This window comes from Papilio polytes, unplaced genomic scaffold, assembly GCF_000836215.1.
Source record: "Papilio polytes unplaced genomic scaffold, Ppol_1.0 DF823991.1, whole genome shotgun sequence".
In the NCBI taxonomy this organism is placed as follows: Eukaryota; Metazoa; Arthropoda; class Insecta; order Lepidoptera; family Papilionidae; genus Papilio; species Papilio polytes.
Window position 1 is genome coordinate 2,913,638 of NW_013525213.1, and position 24,904 is coordinate 2,938,541.

Sequence of the window (24,904 nt, forward strand, 5' to 3'; positions counted from 1 at the left end):
CGAAGCCCCCGCCCACGCCCACCATGCCGCCCACGCCCACGCTGCCCACGCTGCCCACGCCACTAGACGACGACACTCCTGCGCACATGGACAATGCACAACGCAAAATTACATTGGGCCACCATCACAACAGTAACAGGTATTCATAATAAAACTAACACAGAACTAAGTGGCTCATCTCAATAAGAGGACATTATGAAAAATTTCCTTAAAAACTTTTATAGACAAAAGATAAAGAACGAAAAGAGAGTTAAGAAACATGTTTTTAATTTGATTTCTGAACCCACCTTTTGTTTAAAATTTTATTTTTAAAATATACCTTTATTCTGCAGATTTACTTAAAACATGACAGTGGATATTTTGTTACAACAAAGAAATACCGTTTTTTTAAAGCAAAACAAAAGTTTGGATGGCAAAAGATGATTATATTTCTGGCTGTATATTATAAGTGCTACTGCCATTTTTGTTTAGAAGCTGTCATTTAGAACTGTCTGTGAAACAACGAGATTAACTGTCATGCCTTGACGAGAATTCGTTTCCATTGTAAGAAACATTTATATATTATTATTATCTCATATGATGCTATCAACTTCATATATACTGTCGAAAATTGCTCCAACTTTAAACACTCAAATAAGGTGAACAGAGGCGCAAACATTCAATTGAAGAATACAGCGGCAAAACATGACAAAGAAAACAAGTCTCCTGTGTTCCCCGCAAGTAAACAATGGTATCAGGATTAAATAACTTTTGTCAATTAAAAGAAATGGCGTTGCTTAAAATTATACTTTTCATGTTTTAGTTATCTTTACAATTTTATCTACTAATAAAGTTAGTATGAGTTTTATTAGTTTACAAAATCACCTCCCATACAAAAAATAGACAAATCCTATTAAATAATTCAAATAGATTCTAGTATGTAGCCACTAACCAATGATCTGCGGCTGCGCTGCCGCTTGCGCCAGGGAGTGCATGGAGGTGGCCGCCTGCTGCACCTGCAACGCAACGCCGCATTACTGCCTACTGCCAGTATACATTTCACAGAACCGCAATGGGTTACGAGAGACAACATAGATGATTGATGGCACTTATTACTGTATTATATTGGATCCTGTATTTGTATGGCATTGTATTGTATCCCTAAATGAATTTCGATCCTACAAGCTTGAAGGCCCTGAATTCATATTATTTACTAATTTGTGGAAGTTACTCAATACTTAACGACTGAATGGATACATTGGTGTAAAGGTTGCATCATTAAATCAGTAAAATTAAATACAGGGAAATTGACAATTGTTGTGAATCATCCATAGCATACTACTGATGTTCTTACAATAGCTACTAAATACTGAACATATAACTCACTTCATTTTGAATAATGTAATATCAGATTTGCATACCTGTGAGGCGGAGTGCGGGGCAGAATGCGAAGTCGAATGTGGGGCAGAATGCGAAGTCGAATGTGGGGCTGAATGCGTAGTGGAATGCGGGGCAGAATGCGTAGTCGAGTGTGGGGTAGAATGCGAAGTGGAATGCGGGGCAGAATGCGAAGTCGAGTGCGGGGCAGAATGCGAGGACGAGTGCGGCGCTGAGTGCGGGGGCGCCGACTCGTCGGGGCCGCCGCGGCCGCCCGTGCGCTTCATCAGGCCGCTCATTGCGCGTCCATCACACGCTCACACCAACTGCCTGCAACACACAAGTTCTTTGTTATGTTTGCTGTTTAACATCAGGCAACCTCTGCAACGCACACACGGTCGAAAATGTCACGGACAAAAATAATTGTTACATTACATACATATAAGTAGTTAAAACGTTTGACTGAACGATGGGCTTATCAAATAAAAAAAAACATGGTGAAAATACTCAAAATATTTTAAAGGCATGTTATAAACTACCGAGAATACAATGAATGTAGTGAATGAAATGGCATATAAAAGTAGTACCAACTGCACAATAACGATATAAAATAAGACATTTTGGCAGAATAAGTATCAAATATGTAATAACTTTCAATTAATTTAAAACACCATCATTGAAGTTATGAGCATTTCTACACACATTACATAACTTTTTTGAGATAGTTAATTAGATCTAGAGAATTATATTTTTAAGCTGCTCTTATGCGTCGATTCAGGTACCTATGATACAGCTTTTATATCTATACTAGCTTTCGCTCGCGACTTCATTGACGTGGTATTAATGGAAAAAAAAAAACAAAAGCAAGTAGCCATGTGTTCTTCCAGACTATTCTCTATATATATGTCTATTCCAAATTTCATCGTATTCCGTTCAGCCGTTTAGTCTGCAAACACTAAAAAATATCCATCCATCCAAACATTCGCATTTATAATATAAAGTATGATCTATGCACTTAGCTAAATTCCTGTACAATACGACCGATAATAAGTGCCAAGATATGGCACCCTTCGCCACAACAACACAACAGGGCCGGACCAGGCGGGATCACACCACGTGGTGGCCACACGACCATGACGTCAAGGTCCGCGACATTAACTAACGACAACGCACAAAGCAAACTAAGAAGTTAATATTTAAAGCAGGTTAATAGCGCAATATCATTTTATATACCTAAATTTATTACTAAAATTGAAATGGAACGGTGCGGAATTCCTCAGAGGACATGATTTCCTAAGTAACAGCTGCCGACCGGTTCGGAGCTACAGCGATCACAAACCTGCACTTGTTGTTTGTAGCGAAATATAAATCGATAACCTGTCGACTTGACAAACGTTGCAGGACGCCATTTCGACAGTTTCACTGCAACCGCGCCATCGATATCCCGCCTTTTTTAACGCGCATTTTGAAGTCGAATGTATCCCGAGACAGAGTTGCTTCGCGACAAGTCTTGTAAATTTATATTATTACTTCCACAATGAATCATAGCGTGGTTACGAGTAAGCTAATATCGCCTTTCCGGATATATCAGTAAAGTCTGAATTGTTAAAACTAAGGAAACGGGGACAGCGCGGCGGCATTCGTCATACGTAGAAAACGGCTATTCAATACAAACAATTATATCGTACCCGAAACAACGCTTATTCTTCACTTACATTAATTACACTATAAATAAAAGCTATAATTTTTTTCCTTTTTAAAATATCGATCGACTAGTAAAAAAAATAAAGGCTATACATACCCGTAGACTGCACAATCGTTTGAATTGTTTCTTTGAAAAATCAAACTATTCGAGTCAAACTGTGATTGAAGTGATAAAAATTGCGACAAAATCACTATCTGACATATTCCGGAGTAGCGAGCAAATTCGTGCGCCTCCAAATAGCGCAACGGCGCAACTTTTTTGAGCGCGGCGTCAACACGGTCAGGTGGGCGAGGTTGCGACACCGCCATGTCACCGTCCTGGCCCGCGCGTCCCTCTCGCTCGCAGCCCATTGTCTCTCTCGCACTCGCAAGAGCATCTCGTTCGAGCGCAGAATTACGTAGTCCCTAGGTACGGACGTCGAGCACCGAGCCGCGTCACCGACTGACTGAAAGCGGGTGCGAGTTCGCAAGCCCTAGCCCGAGCGCGTGGCCGCGGCACAGCAGCGCCGCCGAGCCGCCGAGTACGGCAAGTACGGCAACCTCGCATTCCGATTATAGAGAACGAAACGGATGCACCAACAAAGACATCGAATGCCGCGACCCAACTTCAGCTATGGATCTCCACTCACTGAGGTGGTGGACCAAAACACCTTTCTCTTAAATTATACAACACGCAGCCAAACATTACTTCTCTAATAGATTCCAGAGAAATATATTAAATTACTTGTATTGAAAAATAATAAATTTAATTTACTGTTGAAGTATAAATAATGTTTCCTGCAAACTATTACAACCCATTTAGCATCTTGTACCAAAACAAGTATTAGTGTTGGTAGTTAATTGAATTGCTACATGGCAAAGATTAATATCCTAATTTCTAGCAGTAAAGTTAATATTCAGAGATGCAAGGGATTATTTAAGTGATCAAATACTCATTCTAGCAATCACTGCTACTGTGGACAGTAAGAAACAAAAATTATGCTTCTGCATGAACTCCTGTCAATCCTAATATTTAGATCTAGATCTAGAAGTTTAGATTTTAGACTGGTGAAACCCAAGATGAACTAGATTTTAAATTAGTTTATGAACTAGGCATACCTAGTATAAGCAAACATAACTCTTTAGTTAGATGTTAGTCATAACAAACATCTAACTAAAGAGTTATGTTTATTAGGACCATTTATGAAAACTGAATGACATCTCATTCATAATGGATTCACATTGTTGTTTAGGCTTTTTTAATCCTAGTGCCTCAGTAGGTCACAGCAGAGTAGAACTATAGTCAGTTGGGTAAAAATAACCAGTAACAAATAGTAATATGAAAACTATTTTATACATTTATCCTATTAAGAGCAGTTCTGTATCGTAGTTTAGTAGTTCTAGCAGCACAAGCTCATTTGTATAATAAGTGTAGGTACCTAATAAAATAACTGTAGTTTTTAGGCATTTCTACTAACAAAAAAAATTGTAAGGTTGTAATAATGAGGATACCAATGCCTAAAAGCATGTTCAATATTAAGTTTATTTACACCCAGCGCACACCATGCCTCTACATCGTTTCGTCATTCCTGTAGGGTATACCTACATTGTCAAGGAGAAACATGTTTATAGCAACAATAATGTGTGTACGGCACGACGCGCAATACGGCTTACAGCCTTGAGGTCTGTTATCTACTGGCCGGTTGCTGTAGAAACCTGCGACGGCGCGCTCCGTCTTCACAGTTCGATTGCGGCGTTGCCAACATTCCGCGCACTCTATTACCTTCACTTTACTATCATTACGTCCTACTTAAATGCCGCCATTTTGGTTCAATTCAAAGTCAGGTGCAACTATTTACCAATATCGTATATATTTTTTGTCATTTTTACTCATAGGTAAAAGATACAAATAATTAGATGTACTTATTAAAAACCTTACGTAATTTTAAAATTCGAAATACCTACCACATGGTGTAGTTATGTAATCCCTAAATTACTATTCAGTAGTTATGAATATCAATAATTAGCGACTATTCATTGCGATGGACATTAGCTATAGTGAGAATACATCTGTGGCATGCCTGGTGTAGACACGATGTCTGTGTCGGCGTATGGCGGATGGCAGTAACATAGCCTAGGTGATACGTACATTGGACGGGTCGGGAGCCGATGCCTAGTGAGGAGCGCACGCTCCGAGTTTCCTGGGCTTGGCCGACCAACGACCAGATTAATCACAGATTCAGACATTTTTGCTATAAATCCACAATATCGATCACGCACACCCGCCATTTTGATCCGACACTAAACGGTAAGTGGAAGTGGATGGGCAGGTTCTGATCGCGGCGCGGCGTTGCCACGTCGTTATCGCTACCCTATACGCACTTCTATTTCTGGCTCACTCGGCATACCGCCCCCGCCCCTCTCACCGCCCCGCTGCCCTCTGACACACTACAAACAAAACGCTAATAAAACATGAACGCCAACTATTTTGCACTTTGCTGGCAGTAGTTACAATCAGTCTGGCAATACTAATGGTTTGTCAATTAGTGTTTTATAAAGATGATAAAACGAAGCAATACAAGTTAATCTTGTCTTGTTTTATTATTTTAGGTAGTTAATGCCTGCGTGATACAGATACAACGGGCTTCGGGCCGGCTTTCACCGGCGCGGGGCGAGGCGGGGCGGCGCGAGCACATGCCATTGGCCAGTGGCCACCGCAGGGATCGATAGACAAACAGCGTCGAGGACGCCGAGCACCGACCCACATGCTATTGTCGGTCTTGAGCGGCGTGCCATAGAGACCATTTTGCATCGATACTAATTATAAACAAACTATATTGAACGAATACATTGACGTACTCACAATCACAAAGGCTCACACTGCACACGCACACCACAGCAGTTACTACTGACTATGGGCCTGTGGAAACGACGCAACCGGGCGGTGGAGGAGCGAGACCCCAGCTATGCTATAATGTACATCATCAAAATAAATTATGACACTTTTCTAAAGACGAAATTCCTATACTTCGGCACACCTAACCCTTCCCCAGTCGTTCTCAAGGACAAAGACTTATTTTCGAAATATAAAAGAAAATGCCGGCATACAGAAGCCTGTAATCTTGTTTACAATAAATAGAACTATGCGTTTAAGTGATTGGGTATTGCAATCGTTTTCGTGCGACGTTACGTGTATCCCATTCTTTTTATTATACATTGTTACATATGTATAAACCGATCTTATCACTTTAGATGCGCAAGTTAGAATAAATTGTTACCGATATAGTCAAAAAGAGGTATGACATGTTGTACTTTAAAATTGTTTTTCCCTCGTTTTATAACGTTTTTAAGAAAGCTATTGGATATGACTAGTTTAGAATTGGAAAGACGCAATCTGTCAGACAGTTTACTTACCTCTATTTTACTTAGAACTCGTAGTTTTCTTAACTAATTTCACAGGAATCTCACTTCTCGATTAAACGAAAACGTCAATTATGGTATTTTAAGATTTAGGAATAAATTTAGATCCACAAAAGAAATACTCATAACGCTAAGTTTAAGTCAAACGTCGTCTAACTGCGAAACCTGCCGCAACAGAACTGTTCGGCAGTTGGTCGGCTCGGGTCGGTTGACTTTACTTGAGGTGGGGGAATGGCGGGCGGAAAACTATAGAACGGGTGAGCAAGGGAGGCAAAAAATAAACATTATTTAATGTATAATATTAAATAACGTAGCAGATACAGATTACTTTTATATATTAATAAAACACTCTTTCTTTTGAATTTACGGGATTATGGGATTTTTATTCTATATTTTTATAAAAAGTAGGTCGTTTGACATTTTTACAGTTCGATTGACGAGCGGTTTTGGAATTAAGTTCGGGTTAACGCATTTGAAACACACAGAAGCACGATATCGTGGTCATTTGTTTCCATTTATCTCAAGGTTTATTTACAAAAACGTTTAGGTTTAATCAAAAGTATGTAGAGGAAATTGTCCTTGTTATTTATTTATAGCTTATTATTGCATATGCCTTTATTGCAATCATTTTTAACATATGCCAATACCATGCTAATCTTTCAGTGACCAATCCCGTTTGAGTGCGTGGTTTTGACTTTTGACAGAAAAAGATAATGATAACATAACACACGTAGCTAGTATTTAAAAATTTCAGAATCATTTGTAGTTTTCCCGTCTGGTTATAAAGTTTATATCTAGTATTCGTATTTTGTAAATCTTCACAATGCGATTGATTTCCGTAATTTTAAGTTCGCTATGTTTCATGTTAGTTTCTGCAAAAATAGACCCGCAAAATTTAAAATGCCTTGGTATGTAATAAATATTATTTTGTCAAGGAAAATTTACTTGTACGTTCTAATGAGGAAAATTAAATAATTTTCAGTTTGTCGCCAGACGTTCGAAGAGCTGAATAAGGTTATCAAGAACGTGGAGAAATGGAAAAAAGTGGATGTAAGTACAGCATTGTTAAATAGTGTTTGTTTTTTACAGGTTTTGAAGATGTAGCCTAATTTTGCCTATTGAGTTTTTATGTATATATGTCTTACCATTGCGACCACATGTAGGATAAACTAATGAACCAATATTATCAAGTAATGAGTGAAAACATGTTCTGTGCTGCCACCTCTGATACAACTTCTGTATATAAATAATTTTCCTTGTTTCAATCCAAGACCTAAAGGAAACAAAAGACCGGTAAATTCCATACCTTGTATTATATTGTACTTTTTAGTTATTTTGTGAATATTGTGGGAAACAGCACAGATTGTACAGTAATCTGCTAGAATTTTGGAGATTTAAAGACTTTTTCTTATAAGCCAATGATGCTGAGGGAAAATGAGACACAGGACATGGGAATATCCTCTATATATTCCTATTGTTTTTCATAGATTGATTGCAGATTGCAGCAACACATCTGCAATTGTGGATGTCTAAGTCAACAACTGCTTTATTTTTTTCAGCGAAATCAGATGGCCTTTTTCTCATTTACAACCTTATCATATAAAAAAAGGATAGTTTGTATTTGGTTTGAAATGGAATGCTTATATCCCTATTGTATGAAAAATTATTAAACTGCACATTAAAATGTTATTTATAAACTATTGCTACAAGCAACATGACATTTATTCTATCTACAGATTAATAATAATTATATAATGTTTATAGATATGGGTTTCTTACCATGATTAGATTATTTTAGCTCCTGTCCTTATGACTAATCAGTATCTTACAGACATATTTGTAAAAACCATGACATTAAAATAATCTTACTAATATTATAAATGCGAAAGTTTAGATGGATGGATGTTTGTTAGCGTTTGTAGCCTAAACGGCTGAACGGATCTCCATGAAATTTGGCACAGGTTTAGAGCATAGTCTGGAAGAACACATAGCTTACTTTTTATCCCGGGAATAGTTACGGTTCCCGTGGCATTCATTAATTTAGTTTATTAATGTTCACTCGATCATTCTGCAACGGTTTAACATATCTTATTGAAATTTGGTACAGATATAAAACAAAGTCTGGAGTACACATGAGATAAGCCATTCATCCTAGAGAAATGTCCGGTTCCCGAGGGATACGTAGCTTTTTGTAATTCATGTAGTTCCTATGTTTTCTAATACCACGCCAACGAAGTCGCGGGCAACAGCTCGTATAATAATAATTCAATAATATTGTACATATATTTAGTGAAGTATTAAGAAGATAATCCAAAATTACAGGTGGGCAACTTCAGAATGGATGCAGATGGCAACACCATGCAGCAGAAGGTGCCCGCGCACCGTTCTTCTGTCTACATCTCTGAGCTCATTGACAGCATCTGTGAGTATCAAGTCCCCATCCACGGCAGTCATGTGTGTGTAGCCTGCTGCGAGAAGTTATCAATAAAATAGATAAATAATTGAGCAGATGACAATGTTAATATATCATTTTTTATAAGAAAATTTACTATTGGTTTAGATGGATACTTAACTAACTATTCTCGTAACCCTTTCTTTTTTTTTATTAAAAGGGGGCAAACGAGCGGCGTAAGTTAACTTAACCAAAGTTAAACACTTAAACATGAAACATTAAACATAGTCAACATGTTCTTCTTGACTACATTCTACATGTATTTTAAATTTCATTGACAATTCTTCAACTGTTATGGATATACTTTCTAACATACATTCATACATTTAAATTTTTGCATTGATAATGGTAAGAAGTAAGATTACTGATGGCCTGTAATTACAAAGTGTACCTACTCGGTGCAGTAATTCTCCTATGGTGAAATGTGACATAAGTCTCGACGAGTGGGGCCGAGTGTCGGTAGTTGTGCAGAGTGGTGCAGTGTGGTGCAGTGTAGTGCAGTGCGGTGTAGAGGGCGGGTGTGGTGGTTGCAGGCAAGAAGATGGACGACTACGTGCGCGTGTACTACAAGTCGACCGGCAAGCTGGCCATCATGCAGCTGATGACGGAGGAGGGCGGCATGAACCCGGACTTCAGCAAGACCAAGTTCGTCACCGACGACGACCTCAACAAGAGCCTCGAATACTACGTAAGTAGCACACACTCACACTCACACTCGCCTCCGGGAACATTCATTATATATTTCACTCAATTTAATTATAACTTGAATATTAACTATTTAATAATGAACATTTATAAGTAAGAACAAAAAACAAAGTTAAACTACATTTGGGCGGTTGGGCCAATTTTAGAAGGAAAATTGATTTTTTAAAAATTACATCTTTTTTTTTTTTGAATCATTATGAATGGAACATAGTTTGTATTTAAATGATGGATATTAAGGTACTAAATTCTTGCAAAGCATTTGATCCATCAATGAGGAAATAGCCTGTACAGTATTATTTTAACAGTGGTAGTGCCTGCTTTAACATGTTAGCACTGTAGGGCTCGCCCCCAGTAATACCACGATCACACAGAAGACAGACGTGAAATGGAAGCAATTCCGTGTACAGTCTGATGAGTGTGGTGCCGGAAGCCTAATTTAAGTCCCTTTCTCTTTACCACTCTTTTCTTATAAAGAGAGGATGGGAAGAGGAAGTGGATTTGACGGAGGAGGAGATACATAGGAAGGGGAGATATCCTCTTTATGTGCGTTTCCTCCTCTGTCAGATAAGGGTGGGTAACGCATCTGCAGTTGCCCATAGACATGGCAGCGGTCGCTTCACCATTTTGGCGGATTCAGGTGGGCGCTTGCTCGTTTGCCACCTTACGTTATAAAAAAAAAGTATAGTGTGGCACACTTGTATGCGCAGTGCGAGCGCATGTTCGAGGAGAGCGAGGACGAGATCACGTCGCTGTACAAGCTGCGGCCGCACGACGACGTGATGCCCGACGCGGAGCAGGCGGTCAGTACACAACAGTGGTAGTGCCCGCTTTAACATCTTAGCACTGCAGGGCCGGCACGCCCGGTGTAATACCACGACCACACAGAAGACAGGCGTGAAATGGAAGCAATTCCGTGTTTCGTCTGATGAGTGTGGTGCTGGAGGCCTAATTTAAGTCCCTTTCTCTTTACCACCCTTTTCTTATAAGGAGAGGTTGGGAAGAGGAAGTGGATTTGACGGTAGTAGAGATGCATAGGAAGGGGAAATATCCTCTTTCTGTGCGTCTCCTCTTCCGTCGTATAATGGTAGGCAACGCATCTGTAATTGCGGATGTCTATGGGCAGCGGTCGCTTCGCCATTTTGGCGATTTCAGGGGGCCGCTTGCTCGTTTGCCACCTTATGTTATAAAAAAAAAAAAAAAAAACACGCACCACACCACAGTGCAAACATACGGATACATCTGCACTTTTTGACTAAAGGATATCGTGTATTTACAAAAATACGTCATCTACATCCACCCGTTGTTGCCTGCAAATGCTGCTTTTTTAATTCAACCTCTCTGCTGTTTATACGTCGACTATACGGCACCCGCGTGTTTGCAACACCTCCATGACTAGGCAATGCGACTGAGAGGAATTGTTGAGTGCGCAGTTAACTAAGTTAAACAATTATTTAGATGTTTTCTTTTGTAATAATTTGGCATGTTTCGTAAGTACATCCGTTACAAAGTATCCGGAGGGCAGCACGCGTGTGTCGTGTGGTGCGTGTGGTGCGGTAGTGGCATGCAGGCGTGTGTTGCGCAGATCTGCTTCGAGCACACGAAGTACTGCGAGCGGTGGATGTTGCCGACGGCCGAAGACACCACGTGGACGCCGGAGATGGAGGCCGAGTACGTCAAGGTGAGCTCCCACACGCTCTTCTCTCTCACCTCACAATGAAGCATCTTATGTTTTATACAGAAAAGATTTTTGTATGTATTGAAATAACTCAAAAACTACTGAACCGATTTCATAAATTATTTCACTGTTAGAAAGGTAATTTATCTCGGAGTAATATAATGTAGGCTACATTTTTTAATTTCACGCGCACCAAGTCGCCGGCAATAGCTAGTAAATTTTAGGAAGTACGAATATTTCTTTTTACTTGTCACATGAGAAGTTCGCTTTTAGACCCCGAGATGAGGAAAAGTGTCCGTTTCTAGCAACTTCTCTACAATATGAAATGAAATGAAATGAAAATGTATTTATTGTCACAAATTAGAAATTACATAAAAAAGACTTATTCCAAAGGAAACACAATCGTGGCAAAAGGTAGCCAGCTCAGTACGCAGGACGGACTAAGCCGTTCCTGCGCTGATTTTCAGCTGGCTCCTTCGCACTCAAGTATCATCATATATCTTAATCATTAGGGTAATCGGCCGTATTAATTACATATCTATACATTAATAAACAATAAAAATAAAAAATGCACTTTTAAAAAAAAAAAAACCACATCAAACAAAAATGGGTCATCATAAAGAAAAAAAATATCAATTGTATCATCAAAGCGATTATGAAGAAGTTAGGTTAGGTTGCTACTAACTGTTCATCCAGACCGGTCAAAACTGACACAAGTAATAAGAAAAGTACATTATTCTGCGGTGTGGATGTACAGATACATGGACCTGACCCGTACGGGTTCGGAGGCGCGCCGCCCCCCGCCCCCGACATGCCCGAGCTGGGGGAGCTGGGCGAGCTGGGCGAGCTGGGCCACAGCCCGCCGCAGCCGGAACACGACCTGGGCGAGGACATGGAGGCGGAGGAGCATCACGACGAACTGTAGCCACACATCCCTACACCGTACTCTATTCACTTTACTTATTTGTTGCCATTTCCCTGACTATAGAAATGTTAAACATTCTTGTGGTTTTATTTAGTTGTAAATGTTGTGTCGGAGGCATTTGTTGAGGAATGCTGGCTGCATGTGGTGCGCCACGCTTTGTTTGTGATAATGAGCAGTTGTGAGATGCCATCCTGTGCATAATTCAGGCCCCAATTAACTCTTAGCCGATTATGAGTGCCCCTTAGCGGTTGCACAAACTGTAACATGAAACATGGTATTGTATTGTATGGAGAAAGTTATTTTTGTACGACATTGGTATGTTATAAACGTAAGAATTCATAGTATTTCTAATACTAATGTCGCCCTGTCCGAGCCGTTCGTTAACAATAAATGTAATGTTAATTTTATGTTTCGTTTTATTTTTCTTACAATATCTGTAAATGATGTTTGCAAACCTCAGTAGCGCAGGAACCTTGTCACCTTTTGTCATATTCTCTTTTTATAAGATGTACGGAAAAGGGGGGGGGGGTTTACACAAGACATCAACCACATAAAATTACAAATTTGGTTTATTTTTATAACAGAGTAGTTAAAATTGAAGTATAAAATATTTCGATATTATTAAATATATGGTGAGCATGCGCCCGCAGCCCCCACCCCGCAGCGACTCACTGAATATAATTATAAACATAGATAATACTCTCACACAGATAATACTATACAAGATATCCCACACTACCTGCCTGCCCCCTGCCGCCTGCATAAACACAAATAATAATTGAACTGATCTGCTTCACGAACTGACTATGGCATAGTCACCCCTGATTAGGGTAGGCTCCGAGCCCCTCGGTGGGCACGCAAAGTGAGCTGGTGATGATGATTGATGATTGCTTCACGAACATGCGAACTGTGACCTCATTGATTCGTAGTTCAATTTCAGGCGTTTCTCAAATCTCCCGGCATGGGAATGTGTGAATATTTATAAAGGTAGTATCCGCACTTATATTCTAATCCATCTTCCTCGCCTCGTACATTGTTCAAAAAACATCGAGTATCAAAATACTTTTGTGTCAATAAGAACACGTCAAACTTACATCGTTGATGTATAATCTACAGTAGAAGAGATTCGTATAACGTCAAAATTCGATTTAGGAATGTTGTTTCGTATTGTAAATGACAATAATGAGGAAAGTTATCCCAATAAAGTATCTCCGGAGAGGGAGAGGGAGAGGGAGAGGTGGCGGCGGCTAGCAGCAGAGCGGGCGCGGCGTGGCGGCGCGCGGCGCGGGCACGCTCCACGCGGCCAGCTCCACGCGCCCCGCACTGCCCGCGCCCTCCCCCGCACTGCCCGCACCCGCCACACCTGCACACAACACAACTGACGTCACCACACGCACTGACACAGTAATATATCTAATTGTTTAACCTTCACCAAATTGAAGAATTTCACAAGTACTTGTGTAACACATATGTCATAATTGGCAAAACGACGCCAGTCAATGTCCTACTTCACCGCCGGGTACGTGGGGATCTCTGCACTTAGCTACTCTATCTATATATGGACGAACTAGAACATTAATTTTAGAATGAAAATGTAAAAGCGTGCAACAGTACCGAGAGGCGGGCGCGGCTGGCAGGGCTGGCAGGGGTCGCCGGGCGCGGCCGCGGCCGCCAGCAGCGCGGTCGCCGTGCTCACGAACACGTGGTCGATGCCCTGCGACACACGCACACGCACGCGTACAGACAGACCGGCAGAGCGGGCGGTGGGAGCGGCGCAGTGGGCAGTGTGGACAGTGCGGTACCTGGTCGTGCAGCGCGGAGGTCTCGGTGTAGGGCGCGCCGAGCGCGGCGGCGTAGCGCGCGGCGTCGGTGGCGGGCACGGCGCGCGCGGCCGCCAGGTCCGCCTTGTTGCCGACGAGCGCCAGCACGAGCGGGCCGGCGGCGTTGCTCTGCAGCTCCTTCACCCAGCCCTTGACGGCGGCGAAGCTCGCGCGGCACGTGATGTCGAACACGAGCAGCGCCGCGTTCGCGTTGCGGTAGTACATGGGCGCCATGCTGCGGAACCGCTCCTGCCCCGCCGTGTCCCACACCTGCCGGCCGAGCCTCGCGTCAAGCGCGCCCACGGCGAATGCGAGGGAGAGAAGTCCCTTACCGACCTCTGCTTTTCTTTCTCATGCATTTTTTACTTTCCAAGAATGACAATAATAAAACTACATTTAGTTGATACTAGAACATGATAGTTAGGATTTTTGTTAGTTTTGCCAAGCGATTTTATAAAATTAATATAAATAGATTTTTTTGAGGTAATAAGATCATGCAAGATATGTTATTGTGCGGAGAGTGGAGTGCAGCATGCAAGCACAGCATGCTTTACCTGCAGCTTGACGCGCGCCTCTGCCAGGTTGATGTTGCAGGTGAAGAAGGAGGCGCCGATGGTGGGAGAGATGTGTCGCGAGAACATTTTGCCGATGTACCGCACAACCAGGCTCGTTTTGCCCACGCCTGCAAGCGGTGAGACCAGTTCAAAATTCATTATATACAATATTTGATTTGGAAAAATTGTTCTAGACTTAAATTTATGTTAATTTATCGCGGAAACGTCAAACTTATTGCATACAAATTTAGAAAGTTAAAATGAACACTCAAAGACAAGAACATTATGAAACAATCTTCAAAGAATTTAAAATACAACTTACTTATGCCTCTGTTTATTACATGTCTTTAGGAAAATGGAGCAAAAGAACAGCAGAATAATTACTGAGAGCAAGCTTTCTAGTACAAAACAGCTTTGTTTGATTACCAATCACATTTTTTTTTACAAAATTAAATTTACTATGACAGAGATTAATAATTCCTGCATCACTGGGCTGCACATAAATATATAAGGGCTCTGGTCTGAGAGATTAGAGAAAGGAACTTGGCATTTCTTAGCAAATACAAAATTTCCTTTAACAGGAGCGGAAACTTTCCTTTCCCTTAACAAAAGGAAAGGAAAGAAGAACTCACCCACCCCACTCTATCATTTCCTTACTACCCAAAACCTGCCATTTGTTTTTAAACTTTAACATAAACAGAATATGTTTTATAATCGAAGGTTTTAACAATTGACCAAATTTGTCTTAAACTGGTCTAAGATTTCGGTATAAAGGTAAAGACAAAAACAGAACTTTGACTAATTTGAGCAGACCTGTTGTCACTCTGCAGATGTTAAATAAATGTAGTGTTTATAAAAACAATGTTGGATGAATATCTTATTAAAATGAAGAATGTTGGATACAAGTTCTAATTGAAAGTCAATTTCTATTGTAAATGACAGCACTGAAGGGATTTACCGCAGGAAAAGGACTGTAGATGCAATTTTTTGACCTATTTTTGTGCCGGATTTGCTACCGATAGGTTATATATCTATAATTAAATGTAATTTTATATATACATGTAAATAATATTATTGTCAAATATCGTAAAATCCTTAATTATAAGTTAATTTCAAGAAGTATTAACGAATTCGGTGAAGCGTGACTAGTGTATGTATTGGTATTAATTTGCCAATTTCCTGATAGTTCCGTAATCGAGTAGTCATGTCGTAACAAATACAATCAAACAGTTAATTTCGTAATTCGTACCTTGTGACCCTAACACCACTATTTTGGCTTCTATCACTTTCATTTTAATCTACACCTTATGCACTATTAACGTTTAAAATTCAGTTTATGAAAATATCCATTCACAAAGTATAACTGCGATTTTCACATATAAAGTTAAACGAAAAGTTTAAAACTTTAAATAAACTAACGTGCACTTTCATTCTTCGCTAGAGACCTACTAGAGGCAGAGGCGGCCAAACAAGTTTTCTTTAATTTAAAAAGCATTTAATTTGGTTTACTGGTCTGCTTGTATAGTATGGGTTTTTGTTTAAAGGTGTTTTGATAACTTATAACATTCTCTATTATTTTGTAAACTTGATAATTAACAGTTGACAGTGACAGTGACGTAAGTCCTGTCCCATACTACAGTCATAGAACTCTTATGCGCGGTTCACACTTGGCCAGCACAGTCGGTTAGTAGAGGCCGCGAGTCAGGAAATGACTGGTCTGTCTCTCGACTGGTACAGTGTTAACGCTAACTGTAACTTAACTTCATTGTAATGATTTTTATTTTTAACTCAATTGTTTTATTTCTTTTACTTTATATTTAAGTTGTGAAAACGATGTTGGCTACAAAATCACACTATGTTTGCTATATATGTTATTGATGTAATATATTATGTAGTTGATAGTTATTCTGAATAAATAAAAAAAAGAAACTGCCTTAGTGAGCACGACTGGCGGATGACTGTGAAAAATCCAGCCATTCCGCTGCAACTGGCGTAGTGTGAATGATCTGTCCTATGTCCAAATCTGTGCTGACGTAACAGGTAAACCGGAACCACACGCTGTGTATTTGGTGGATTGCGCTCATTTCATTGGTTCTGACGAGTACTATAAGACTATTTTTCTACAAACAACGAAAGATATCTGGCAACTCTAGGAAAGGGAAATATCGGACATGTGTTTGTAGCCCTCTCACACCTTTCAATTTCATTTTGCGTACAAGACTCTTACGCCCTTAGCATAAGGTTTTATTTTCTTTATTTTAACTGCAAGATGAACAGAAAAAACACACTCCTGTTCTACGTAGTACTTATTACCTCCATGGCTTTGAATGAGTAGATACATACGTCATAACTTGAGATTGATATCGTTGTGTATGTCGCTGTTATAACGTTTTCTCACGAAAATTGTACTAATTCAGCTATCGAACCTTGCGCATTTTTTCATCTTACACTATGTTTATACGACTTGTATAGAAATTTTTTATATTCTGCATAATACGAGCATAGCTGCGATTTTAGACTTATTTAAAGCCAAAGGTCATAAAACAACTTTATCAGCGACATGGTTACTTTTATCAAAAAAATAAATAGGAAGAAGTTGTAGATCATAAAATTACCTATTAAAATATATACATACTTTTTTCCATAAGAGCCACCGTTTCCGAGATACCGCCATTTGCATGTGCAAATTGGATCGCAATAATATGTATACGTTCCCAAATATTTACGGAATCAAACAAAACAAACAGTAATTTAAAATTAATGAGCGAGTAAAGCTTGCCCTGCAAAGTTGTTATTTTGGCAGAGCTTCTTTGTTCTGTCTGACAACTGAGGAGCTGAGCTGTCCAGGTGGTAAGGGAACGATTTATTTACATTTTTCCTGTGAACTGCCCCCCTACAAACACAATGGCTGCGGCCGTCCCAAGGAAAACATTTACAGAGATTTTCCTCATACCAGTTGTTTCAATTACATATTTTGTTCTAATACGTCAATGTTATGACTAATGTCGGTATATTGTTTTACTTGTTTCAAATTTCCCTTGAATTTACAGGAATACCAGCAACCGTGAGTAGAGTAACAGCGATTGCGCAGGACGCTGGTCGCAGGGCTGGCAGTGGCGGCAGGACGGAGGTCACGCATAGTTAGAGGTCTGTGTATTTTTGGCTTTGAACCCTATAATTATAACTTAGAGCTTGAAATACATGTTTCTTTAACTGCATAGCTAAATATTAAAAAATAATTTTATTTAACAAATCCCCTAAAGGTATGAAGTGCGGGCTTCACTTTTTCATGGAATAATGTTATTCCTTCAGCTTCAGCAGAAGCACTTGATAATGTAAACAAATTCCTTGCAATACAACAAAAAAACGATTGTCTCATTCTACTAAAAATAAAAACAACTTCACGTGTACAAAGTCGCGAACGCTGGCTTGTTAAAATACAAAATTTTAAGCTGTTTGTACATAGGAATTTAGAAATTGGTACTAATTTAATCATCTACCACTAGGTCTTAGGTTTTTTATACTTAACTGATCTGAGATTCTATTTTGACTCGAATATTTTGTTTTGACCTTGACCTTTGACTTAAAATATTCAGTTCCATGCGAATTGCTTTAACTACATACTAAAATTTGCGCGGAGTACTGTACATACATACATAGCTTTATTAATTTATTATCTCAATGGTGCGCGCTGGTGCAGTTATTTGTTAGTAAAGATGATAATAACAGAATTTCGACATCACAAAATTTAATTTATGGCTAGAAATACTTCCTGCATTAATCTCCGCGGCGCCGACATTCTCCGCACCCCGCCTCGCCGCGCCTCCGCGCCGCTTCAACGCGTCGCAAACCTCACTGTCGCTTCTTGCTTCTCGCTCCACGCGAAGGCGAACTTGTTCTGGCTTGACGTGGCAGCATTGTACATAATATTGTTACGCAGAACTCAATTGCCGTGTCATTTGTATTTATTTTCCGTGCCTTATCATTCTCTTTTAAAACAGTGACTCAATATGTAACTTTTAAGACAAAGTGACACTGCATTTGAATTCTACTTCACTTTGATCAAAGACACATTCGCTCAGGTCTTTGGTGCAACACTCAAATGTCTATAAAACGATGTTTATTACGTTCTGTTGCCTTAAGCGGTTGTAGAGAGGCTTTAATGGCGAGGGACCGTGATGAGATCACGAAATGCCGCGGTCTCCCGCGCGGCGGCGGACAGCTGTGACTGACGCATCAAACAAAATATCGTGTTGTTGTTGCGGATGCATGTGGCGACGGCGACGGCGGGCCGATTCGCACACACAATTAATTAATGCAGGCTGAGAACTTCTGCTTATCAACCAGTTGTTGAACTTGTGCCGCGAGTTATCGTTAGAGGTCACTGTCGCAATTACCTACAACTTACAAGATGAATTAATCCGCAGTAGCGGTGGCGCAGCGAATGCGCGAAGTCGCCACTGGTAGCCACGTGACGCCGTCTGACGCCACTTGACACCGCGGAACACTGAGTGACACCGAGTGACATCGAGTGACGCCCGCGCGTACGTCAACGGGAATGCATAAATGTTGGGCAAATAAAAATCTACCCTCAGTAAAGGTACCTTATATTTTAATTTATTACGGCGAGTGGAGCTGTTATTAGTTAGGACTAAAAATGTTTTTTCGTGTAAAAAAATCTCTATATATAGTATAGATACCGCCGCATCTTTTACTAAAAAAATAACATTCCCTACGAGCGGATATTCGTTTTGTTGCCTATAATAAACTAATGTAATTTCATTTTTTCTCACTCGTCAAAATCTATTTTTATATGGTTCTATCCTTCTAAATCTTCTCTTAATCATTATCTATTGCCAGTCGGGTTAAAATAACTCTTTTTACTTCTTAGGCATGAAATAAGCCGTCGCGAAAGTCTTAATATGAACAAACTGACTCCATCCCTGGCTTACTTATATCAAATTCGAGTACTTTCTACACCCCGAGCCGACACTGCGCTCGACACTCGACACTCCGTACTCAACCCTTCGCATCCATTATCTCATCCTACCCTTGTTAGGAATGGATGGGAAAGGAGAAGGGACCAACATACGATCTGCGTTACGTACTTTTATCGTCGGCGTCAAAACGCGGAATGAGTTTAATTTGACGCCTGCTATGTGTGTGGTCGCGGTATTGCATTGTTGTGGCCTCTATCACATATTGACAAGCCAAAAGACACGACGAGAAAGAGCGATGTAACGTACGTTTGTAACAAAAAGTACAATGCCACAAAGTAAACTTCAGTATCGTTGTTGTGTACCACCTTTGCTACAGCTCTAGTTATTATCAGATTTAAAATTAAACTTTCAATAGAATGAAATTTCATTTGAAGTTAGATTAGCTATACTAACTGACCTAAATACAAATATGATAGTTTTGCTTTTTTATTCAAAAAGGGAGCAAACGAACAACGCAGTCAACGGCTCCCATGGACAAATGTAATACCAGGGGAAGTGTAGATGCATTGCCGGCATTTAAGAAGATACGCTTGCTTCTTTAAGTACCTAAGTCGTAGCGGCTTAGAAATACCGCCTAGGGCACACCATTCCACAAAACGGCTATGCGAAGCAGAACTTTTTGATAGGTTTCATTCTTTTTTTCCAGAATCCAGGATATTAGCATTAGATAATGTTTTAAAACGGCGTAGACACGAGTGCATTGTTTATGCAAAGAATGCGTGAAGCGTTCGTTGACGGCGCATCGCGGGGGGCGACGAGGGCTCCATGGGCAATGCTGTTGTTGGCGCTGCTGTTCCTAAACGCGCCTCGCTCTCTCGCGCAAGACGACGAAAATCTCAGCCAGACGGGTAACATTTATTGACATTAACCGCATGATATTAGAGAAAAAAGTGTTTTATTGCTTACATTCCGCAACGATTTAATTTTTTATTATCGGAATTCAAGTTCTCAAATAAAAACGAAGGCCTTTACCATTGGCTAACAGCTTCTGTTACCATGGCAATCGTACTTCTTTGCTGCTATTGTTTTTGTTTTTAGTTTTGTCCCTTTTCCCCATGACCGTTTTTCAAAATTATTTAACTTAAATAGCGTAAAAATGTGTAGCCTTTAGCGTGACGTAAGTGTGCGGATTTTCATTAAAAAAAAATCATTCAAAACTATGTTGTGATGACTGAAATCCTACATAACAAAGAAGTGTGTGTTTTAATATTATATTGAATTTATATTTAAATGTTTGTTCTGTTTCGGAGCTTGAGGTTAACCTATTAAAAATGTTAGAGCAGTTATTGGCATTCGGCTAGGTCCAACGGCGCCGGTCACGTCGCATGTCTCGCAGCCGCACCACCCGCGTGCTGGCGATGTGAACGCGCCACTCTTACTTGCGTGTCAATTTGCAGGCAACGATTACAAGCGGTGTGTTCGGAGGCATGACCACAGAGAAGGTGTGTGCGTACATTTCACGCAGTGCTACAAAAACTACTCCCTGGCATTCGGCGGAAACCTCTTTAACTATGAGATCAGGTACGTAACACCGGATACTATTTAATTGTACATTATTGTGCACATTTATAGTTATGCGGAAGGTACGATAAATAAAAGCCCACAGCTTTTGTTCTGTTGTTAGTGTCGTGTTAGGGGAGGTATTGCTGCCATTTTCACCAACTGTGATGTGGTCAGTAATCACGTTTGAGTAAAATCTTTACATGTACTCAATAGTGTGCTCGTCGCACGTCGCACGTCGCACGTCACACGTCACACGTCACACGTCACACGTCACACGTCACACGTCACACGTCACACGTCACGCGTCACACGTCACACGTTGTTTTAGGATAGTTATAGATAAACTACTAATTAATTTGTTGCTAAGCTTTTTACAAGTAAAAAATATGTTTTCCTTGTTTCAGGGACGGCGAGCCTCCAATTAAGTATACATGTTGTTTTTAATATTACTATTAGAATAAAAAAAAACTTAACAAGTAGCCCATCTGTTTTTCCAAATAATACGAGTATTCTAGATCTCTGAATTAGAGCTACATTCGATGAGCTTCTCCGGAGATACCAACGTAGTAACAAACATCCATGCTGTCCATCATCCAAACTTTCGCTTTTACGATATTAATAAGATTTTATATAACCTGTGTATATTAAAAGTAAGATAAAAACTATATTATGGTATTACTTCACCATACTATGTGTAAATGCAATGTCCGTTTGATATTTCACACATATGACGTAATAATATTACTTATTACATAAACCATTGTTAAAAAGTTTGTAGGTGATGTATCTTTAAAGTCTTTAACCTACAGTGGGCTAGCGTGGTCGGGTGTGGCCCCGTCGGCCTTAACTGTAATAGGCTCAGAGTCTCGCGCTGGGCATGGCGTCTTATATTCAAAAATTGTAAGTACAAGTAAAAAGAGGTTTACGTGTTCGTATAATGTTAGTTATTTGTTTAGGGATTGCGGCCGCGACAAGTGGTGCTGCACAGATGACACCGACGTGACCGCGCCGCTCCCCACGCCGGCGCACCCCGCCGACGGCGGCGCCACGCCGGCCGCGGGGACGGGTGAGCGGCGCACACAGCGCACTACGCGCATTCATTCACCACGTTACTGCACGTCCAGTGAACGGGCTTCGTTTCCAAACAGACCGGCCCACTCTGAGAACGCAGTCGAGCGCCATGCTCTCTCTAACGATTACTTGTTTATTTTCTCGCAGGGAACTGTCTGCGAGCCTTCGACGTATGTCCGTGGTGCGTCGCCCTCTACAGGTTCGTTTCGACACGCCTCGTGCGGATCACTCCTTACTTACTAACTTACAATTTACAAGTCTTAGATGTGTGGTGTGTGACAGGCCGGGCGGCGACTTGAGCCGCGGTCATATCACGGAGTCCGGCCTGTACTGCGGCGGCGCGCTGGTCGGCCCCCGCGTGGTGCTCACCAGCGCCTCGTGCATCGCAACCGTCGGCGAGGAGAGCGTGTGGGCGCGCGTGCCGGCCTCCGCCGCGCCCGCGCGCCGCTACTCCGTGCTCGACAGGCTGCGCCACGCCGGCTACAACTCCGGTGAGCTCGCCGGCTGGCGACGGGGCAAGGGCTGCACTTATTAGTGATACTAACCCTAACTGTCGTTAGCACCGCTGTTTTTGCTCTCAACTCTGAAACATTTACTTGCGACCTCTACTTTCCGCTGATGCTGCAAACGAAGCTAAGTGACTTTAATAAAAAAATTATAATGAAACGCGGATGTCGCCATGCCCGTAGTACTCCCGACGCCGGATCCATACTCGGTTCTAGCAGAAAAAACGGTTGGTTTTAAAATTGGCCTATAATTTCAGGTAACGGCAAAAACGACTTTGGACTTATGGTCTTAAAGGATTCAGTCGAGTTCGCAGCGAGCCCCTTCAGTGCATGCGTCAGCTTGTCGCCGCCGCCCGCCGCCGGCTGCCGCGCCGTCGGCTTCGACAACCTCGAACGAGTCGTGCTGGTGAGTCAGAGCGAGCTTTGTCTTTGTAAGGCAAAAAGACAATGTAATAAAATGGATATCACACGACAAGGCTAGAAAGGGCAGAAGCCCTTGTGCTAAAATAAAAAAAACGAACTATACAATGCTGAGTATAATAAAATGTTTAGACGCCGGTGTCCCTGCGTGACGGAGACTGTCCGCCGCGCAACCGCTCCATCCCGGACCTGACGTGCGCCGCGGCCGCCGCGCCTTCATCCACATGCCACATCTCGCCCGGCGCGCCCCTGCTCTGCCCCGCCGGCGACGCCCAGGTGCATCCCCGCCCTACGCTTTTTTGCTTACTTTCTTATCTCCATAAAAGGTTTAAACGGTGGAATACCAATATCCCACTCGCCCTGTGAAACACCACGACCGCACGGAAGAGATAATTAAAGTAGAAGCAATTCCGCATTGTGTCTGATTAGTGTCCGTGCCGAGACTTAATTAAATTTTCTCATTCACCCTTTTGCTAAAAGGTAATTAAATCTCCCTATGGAATCATTTCCATCGACCGACAAGTGATTTTGACGTAATGTCCTTTTCTCTGTGCCCTCCTCCGTCGATTACAGGTTAGAAACGTATCTGTAATTACAAAATTCCTGCCGTTTGATCGAATAACACCTTATCTACATATAATATTATAATAAAGCTTAGACACTTCTTTGTTGCCTAAGATGTCAGCAATTACAGCATATTTTGGAATAATTCTTTCTTTAATAAAAAGCCCTACACTTAGGTACGTCAGGCTTTAAGCTATATATTTTCACGCCATTAACTTAGGGGTAAATATTTTGGATAAAAACCCTAATGTGGGAAAGAGACCATAAGTCACTGCCAACATCAAGGAAACAAGATTGCCTTGGTTTGTAATGTCATGTCATTTGACATTTGCTATTTATAATTACACAAATGTAAAAAATGAAACGGGAACAGCTATAACTACAGCATTATGTCAAATCATATAGTAACAGATCGCACGAAATGCTTTGCTGTCGCTCATTTTCTAAACATTGTCCAATGTGTCAGGGCGGGCTTGCGCTGAGCGGCGTGGTGCGGCGCGCCTGCCGGGCGGGCTCCGCGCACGTCGGCAAGCTGCAGCCGCACGCGGAGTGGCTGCAGCTGCAGCTGCGCCGGCTCGGCGTGCCCGACTGGCAGTACGCGCTCTAGCCGCCGCCGCCGCCGCCGCGCATTGCAGCCGAGCGCGGCAAACTTTACACAAAAAACAATTATAACATTTAGTTTAACTCGTATTACTAATGTTGTCATTTTTATTTAATTATAGATTACCCATAGACGTAAGTTCAATAAACATTGCTTAGTAACACTCGTTGTATGTATTTAAGTTGTATATTATTGTCTCGCTTCACCAAATATGTTATAAATTATTATAAGTGCCTGTCCCACTACTGGCTGATAGAGGCTCAGATAGCTCCACAATAATAACGCCACTGTCAGATAGAGTAACAAAATCCGATGTTTCCATCATATATTTTAGACGTTTGATTGCTATTTGCTAATTTATAAGAATTTGGTAGGACTGACTCTGAATATTTTGTCGCACTCCCGTACGCCATAACTCACATACGAGCTAATTACCGACCCCTGAGGTAAACTTATTCAATATAGGTATCGAATTTGCTCGACGGCGTTATTTGTTAATTTGGTTATAGTCGATACTTGTAGGCAAAGCTGTGACCTTGGCGCCGTGCGTGTAGCATGATGTATGCACATACACATAGTACATCGTCCACACGTCTAAATATATCTCGTAAAACGCCCGGCAAACATCTTGAACAATACATTTAGTTGC

General features: G+C 41.1%; 4 protein-coding genes across 9 annotated transcripts in view; 2 read left to right on the top strand and 2 right to left on the bottom strand.

Annotated features, from left to right (window-relative positions):
- The window catches only part of LOC106101292 (larval cuticle protein F1-like), an 18,473-nt gene extending 11,818 nt beyond the window's left edge, over nt 1-6,655 (bottom strand). Inside the window, exons 1-4 of the mRNA XM_013280459.1 lie at nt 6,454-6,655; nt 1,401-1,682; nt 932-995; nt 7-78 (exon numbers count right to left, since the gene is read on the bottom strand). Coding sequence (XP_013135913.1) covers nt 7-78; nt 932-995; nt 1,401-1,655 — 391 coding nt within the window. The 5' untranslated portion in view covers nt 1,656-1,682; nt 6,454-6,655. The remainder of the gene's footprint in view (nt 1-6; nt 79-931; nt 996-1,400; nt 1,683-6,453) is intronic.
- A 479-nt stretch (nt 6,656-7,134) lies between these two features.
- On the top strand, nt 7,135-12,621 carry LOC106101358 (protein canopy homolog 1). The gene is made up of 7 exons (XM_013280543.1): nt 7,135-7,367; nt 7,442-7,509; nt 8,782-8,881; nt 9,445-9,599; nt 10,324-10,416; nt 11,199-11,294; nt 12,049-12,621. Exons 1-7 carry the CDS (start codon nt 7,283-7,285, stop codon nt 12,214-12,216), a joined length of 765 nt encoding a protein of 254 aa, XP_013135997.1. The 5' UTR covers nt 7,135-7,282; the 3' UTR covers nt 12,217-12,621.
- A 149-nt stretch (nt 12,622-12,770) lies between these two features.
- LOC106101359 (ras-related protein RABF2b-like) lies at nt 12,771-18,992 on the bottom strand. 4 transcript variants are annotated; one of them, XM_013280547.1, is made up of 4 exons: nt 18,363-18,992; nt 14,591-14,718; nt 14,019-14,306; nt 12,771-13,930 (listed from the first exon to the last, which is right to left on the bottom strand). In XM_013280547.1, exons 2-4 carry the CDS (start codon nt 14,675-14,677, stop codon nt 13,784-13,786), a joined length of 522 nt encoding a protein of 173 aa, XP_013136001.1. In that variant the 5' UTR covers nt 14,678-14,718; nt 18,363-18,992; the 3' UTR covers nt 12,771-13,783. The 4 variants fall into 4 exon arrangements, with proteins under 4 accessions (XP_013136001.1, XP_013136000.1, XP_013135998.1 ...); XM_013280546.1 differs by lacking the exon at nt 18,363-18,992 and adding an exon at nt 17,226-17,304; XM_013280544.1 differs by lacking the exon at nt 18,363-18,992 and adding an exon at nt 16,010-17,207.
- LOC106101357 lies at nt 17,650-24,431 on the top strand. Of its 3 annotated transcripts, none has more exons than XM_013280540.1 (11): nt 17,650-17,737; nt 19,018-19,190; nt 20,237-20,438; nt 20,988-21,111; nt 21,498-21,518; nt 22,050-22,159; nt 22,312-22,363; nt 22,429-22,655; nt 22,928-23,076; nt 23,223-23,366; nt 24,121-24,431. In XM_013280540.1, the coding sequence occupies exons 3-11, from the start codon at nt 20,297-20,299 to the stop codon at nt 24,259-24,261; spliced, it is 1,110 nt and encodes a 369-aa protein (XP_013135994.1). In that variant the 5' UTR covers nt 17,650-17,737; nt 19,018-19,190; nt 20,237-20,296; the 3' UTR covers nt 24,262-24,431. The 3 variants fall into 3 exon arrangements, with proteins under 3 accessions (XP_013135994.1, XP_013135996.1, XP_013135995.1); XM_013280542.1 differs by having other exon boundaries at nt 22,447-22,655; XM_013280541.1 differs by having other exon boundaries at nt 17,657-17,737; nt 19,021-19,190.
- Nucleotides 24,432-24,904: the final 473 nt, after the last annotated feature.

Bases quoted from the DNA above. Each gene is read 5' to 3' on its own strand.
- LOC106101358 (XM_013280543.1), top strand. From the start codon at position 7,283: ATGCGATTGATTTCCGTAATTTTAAGTTCGCTATGTTTCATGTTAGTT. The intron at 8,882-9,444 runs GTGAGTATCAAG...TGGTGGTTGCAG, and splicing joins TGAGCTCATTGACAGCATCT to GCAAGAAGATGGACGACTAC. The intron at 11,295-12,048 runs GTGAGCTCCCAC...GTGGATGTACAG, and splicing joins TGGAGGCCGAGTACGTCAAG to ATACATGGACCTGACCCGTA.
- LOC106101359 (XM_013280544.1), bottom strand. From the start codon at position 16,085: ATGCTTTTTAAATTAAAGAAAACTTGTTTGGCCGCCTCTGCCTCTAGT. The intron at 14,307-14,590 runs GTAAAGCATGCT...CTCGGCCGGCAG, and splicing joins AGGCGCGCGTCAAGCTGCAG to GTGTGGGACACGGCGGGGCA. The intron at 13,931-14,018 runs GTACCGCACTGT...CGTGTGTCGCAG, and splicing joins CCTCCGCGCTGCACGACCAG to GGCATCGACCACGTGTTCGT.
- LOC106101357 (XM_013280540.1), top strand. From the start codon at position 20,297: ATGCAAAGAATGCGTGAAGCGTTCGTTGACGGCGCATCGCGGGGGGCG. The intron at 21,112-21,497 runs GTACGTAACACC...TCCTTGTTTCAG, and splicing joins CTCTTTAACTATGAGATCAG to GGACGGCGAGCCTCCAATTA. The intron at 21,519-22,049 runs GTATACATGTTG...TTATTTGTTTAG, and splicing joins GACGGCGAGCCTCCAATTAA to GGATTGCGGCCGCGACAAGT.